We start from the raw sequence: 3,899 nt of genomic DNA on the forward strand, positions 1-3,899 counted from the left end.
AGGCAGTACCTCTGGTCATATCAGTATTACAGTTAGGCAGTACCTCTGGTCATATCAGTATTACAGTAAGGCAGTACCTCTGGTCATATCAGTATTACAGTTAGGCAGTACCTCTGGTCATATCAGTATTACAGTTAGGCAGTACCTCTGGTCATATCAGTATTACAGTTAGGCAGTACCTCTGGTCATATCAGTATTACAGTTAGGCAGTACCTCTGGTCATATCAGTATTACAGTTAGGCAGTACCTCTGGTCATATCAGTATTACAGTTAGGCAGTACCTCTGGTCATATCAGTATTACAGTTAGGCAGTACCTCTGGTCATATCAGTATTACAGTTAGACAGTACGTCTGGTCATATCAGTATTAAAGCTAGGTTTTGCCTATGGTCATGTAAGCTGTGCATATAGTCATATCTGTTTTATATATGTAGCTAGGCTGTCAATCCCGATATGAGAAGTTTGAGTATTTTCACTAACGAAAACGGAAATGGAATTAAATTTCAACGACATATTTTTAATGCATTAAGCCCAGATGATAATGAAAACATATACGCATTTCCATTAGTTTCCTTGGTGTTGTTGAAGCGTCTGTAATACACCAACTACAAAAAAACGGATTCTACTTACAATGGGAACGATGAAAACAAAGATGAAAGACAACGTTTGGTCTCTTGCATGCCTTATCAGAAGTGCATATTGTTATAACTATGCATGTCGACCATACCGTTCGCGAGTCACACCACAGTATGTAAATATGATGGAATGTAGTACCTGCTCTACATAATCATACATCCATTTATAGAATTTGTGACCAAGTGTCAACCTAAATCCACGAGGAAATTCACCACAAAATTTCCAGAGATATTCCATAACGTTTTCTAGTCACTTTGAATTATCCAAGTGTTTTTTTCTTCCTTGGCTTAACATTGCTATCACCAATCTCATTTCATACATAAATACTCGTTTTAAACGACACACAGTATAACCGTGCAGTAAACAATGGTCAAAATCGCATCTGTTCTACTAACACTAAAATATAGTATAAATATTCATTTCTGTATTGCTACTTCCTGGAGAAAATAAATTCATTGTAATGTTGCCATTTTGCTTCTTCTGTGTCCATTCCAGCCTTGATTTCCCCGGCGTTGTTTGTACCCGAAGCGCAGCAGCTACTCAGGGAAAATCCCTCCTCGTATAACATATCAAAAGCTTGTTCTAAGAAGTTGTGTTTCAGGAAAAACCTCACGGTGTATCTGTCGGAGACTCCACGATCTGGATCCCGGCTCTCATTCAGCGTGTCCTTGAACACCTCGCGACACAGCGACACCTTACCACAGACAATGATACGGCTTATTTTTCTGAACTTGACGTCCGCCAAACCGTCACGTCCAAAAGCGAACGTGCCCCGATACCCTACAGTGATACACCCAGGTCGTGATGAGGGCGTTACGGAGGTGAGGGAGTTACTGTTAGATATGGGAGGAACTTTAGTTTGCGACAATGATCCGGCTTTCGGTGTTGTTGCTATCAGTGAACATAGTGATTTCACGAGACCGGGTAACTGGAAATATTCCGCTTCTTGTTTTAATCTTTCCTTCTCGTGAAAATTCTCCGGTAAAACAAGTTTGTTATTCCGCAGATAGTCGAGTATGTAGCGAAATAGCACTCCGTCCCTGTCTAAGAAATATTTCCCTTTAGAATCCTTGATGAGTTTGAGAGCGGCCGTGCCATTGAATGTCTGTCCTAACAGCGAGTCGGATTCCTGCTTGAGAGTTTTTAATGTGGAGGTGTAGAACACCCCGCCAACGTTCAGCTCCACGATATCCGGGAAATCCTCACATTCCGCGTTACCGACGTTTTCCGACATTGTCACCGATTTGGTACTTGTACAGGAAGAGCTCAAACACAAGATTACAAAGCCATGCTCTACAAAGATGTTGATGAAATGAAGTTATTAGTCCTCCTGCTGGTCGCTGTCCTCAGTAAGGTACGGCGTGTGCTCTGTTTGCCAGTTTATCTCGACACTATTCGGCTAGTTGTTTGTGATCAGCCTTATACCCGCACCACTGTCATCTAAGTGAACAGCAGCATAACTCCGAGCTGATCAATACTAGTCGTCCTCTCCTGGTTCCCTCTGTGCTAGCAGGCGTTTCACTGATACTTCAATAAAGGAAATACAACTAAGACAAAACCAAATCTCGCCAATAGAGATTTCCCAGTACGTACTCACGGGTTTAACTTGTGTGTATTTCAGGCTGTGTTACTACACCTTGCCAAGCACTTAACGCAATGGAAGATTCTTGTTGTCTTATGCCAATGCGCGTGATAGTTGCCTAGGAGACACGTTTTAATCACATGTAGCCAATGAGAGGCGAGTTTTCATATCGAATGAAGCGTGTCGATAGTTACAGGTGGGTCTCTATCGTAGTCCCCCAACCATGGGTGGTTGTAAGTAAATAACAACACTAGTATAGAAACACACGCAGTGTACAAGGATGAGATCGATGCGGTGTTCGTCTCGACCGTCTACTGTAGACTGTTGCCCGTACGGTGTTTGCACACTGCCCGTTACTGTGACATACAGTATGGCCACGCCCCTTTGAAACTGCCTCCCGTCAGTACCGGGAGTGATCGATCCTCGTGTCTGTGGATGTCGGTTAGCTTTCGACGCTGGTACAGTGCTAATGTGTCGCTGTTTGATCTATTCTAATCGTCCTCCCTTGCTAAACAGCTTGTGTGATAAATGTTTGTCCCTGCAGGTTCACAGGAACAGCCAATTGTTGGTTGGTTGCAGTTGGAAGGTTCTATGACGCTTTAGGCTAAACAAAAGGTCTTCCTAGTCAACCGTCTCAAAACCAACGGTATGGTCAGTTCAGAATCACGTTCGTTATTGTTTATATATCACACTGGCCACAGGTTGACCAGCACCACGAATCATCTGTTAGGACGTTGAGCGTGTTGTTTGCCGGAAACTGCTAAGGAAATCACTCGTTATATTTAACCCACGGGAAGAATGCGGTGACAATCTGACGTACACATAGTCATTCCTTTTCTGTGTGTGACTTCCTTTCTAATACAGAAACACTTTATTTCCAGATTAGAAAGCTACCATTGATGGAACGTATCACATGCCATTTCACTCGAAAAAATAGCACACAATAATAATCACTTAAATACACTTTTCACACAGAAAAAAACTAAACGACAATCATACACATTAAACGAGAGTACTCCTGCATTACACGACAGTCAATTGCAATAAACATCAACAAACATATACAACACGAAAGTAAACATACACAACACAACAGTACACATACACAACACGACAGTAAACATACACAACACAACAGTACACATACACAACACGATAGTACACATATACAACATGACAGTACACATATACAACACGATAGTACACATATACAACACGACAGTACACATACACAACACAACAGTAAACATACACAACACGACAGTAAACATACACAACACAACAGTACACATACACAACACGACAGTAAACATACACAACACGACAGTACACATACACAACACGATAGTACACATATACAACACGACAGTACACATACACAACACGATAGTAAACATACACAACACGATAGTACACATATACAACACAACAGTACACATACACAACACGACAATACACATACACAACACGACAGTAAACATACACAACAAAACAATACACATACACAACACGACAGTAAACATACACAACACAACAGTACACATACACAACACGACAGTAAACATACACAACATAACAGTACACATACACAACACGACAGTAAACATACACAACACGACAGTAAACATATACAATACGAAAGTAAACATACATAACACGACAGTACACATAAACAACACGAC

The 3,899-nt window shown here is 41.3% G+C and overlaps 1 protein-coding gene across 1 annotated transcript; it reads right to left on the reverse strand.

Annotated features, from left to right (window-relative positions):
* Nucleotides 1–495: 495 nt before the first annotated feature.
* On the reverse strand, nucleotides 496–2,864 carry LOC132550790 (BTB/POZ domain-containing protein KCTD12-like). Its single transcript, XM_060214879.1, has one exon. It carries the CDS (start codon nucleotides 1,867–1,869, stop codon nucleotides 1,066–1,068), a length of 804 nt encoding a protein of 267 aa, XP_060070862.1. The 5' UTR covers nucleotides 1,870–2,864; the 3' UTR covers nucleotides 496–1,065.
* Between the last annotated feature and the right edge of the window lie 1,035 nt (nucleotides 2,865–3,899).

Source organism: Ylistrum balloti, unplaced genomic scaffold, assembly GCF_031769215.1.
Source record: "Ylistrum balloti isolate Yb309-2 unplaced genomic scaffold, AGI_CSIRO_Ybal_v1 Utg370150, whole genome shotgun sequence".
NCBI classification, from domain to species: domain Eukaryota; kingdom Metazoa; phylum Mollusca; class Bivalvia; order Pectinida; family Pectinidae; genus Ylistrum; species Ylistrum balloti.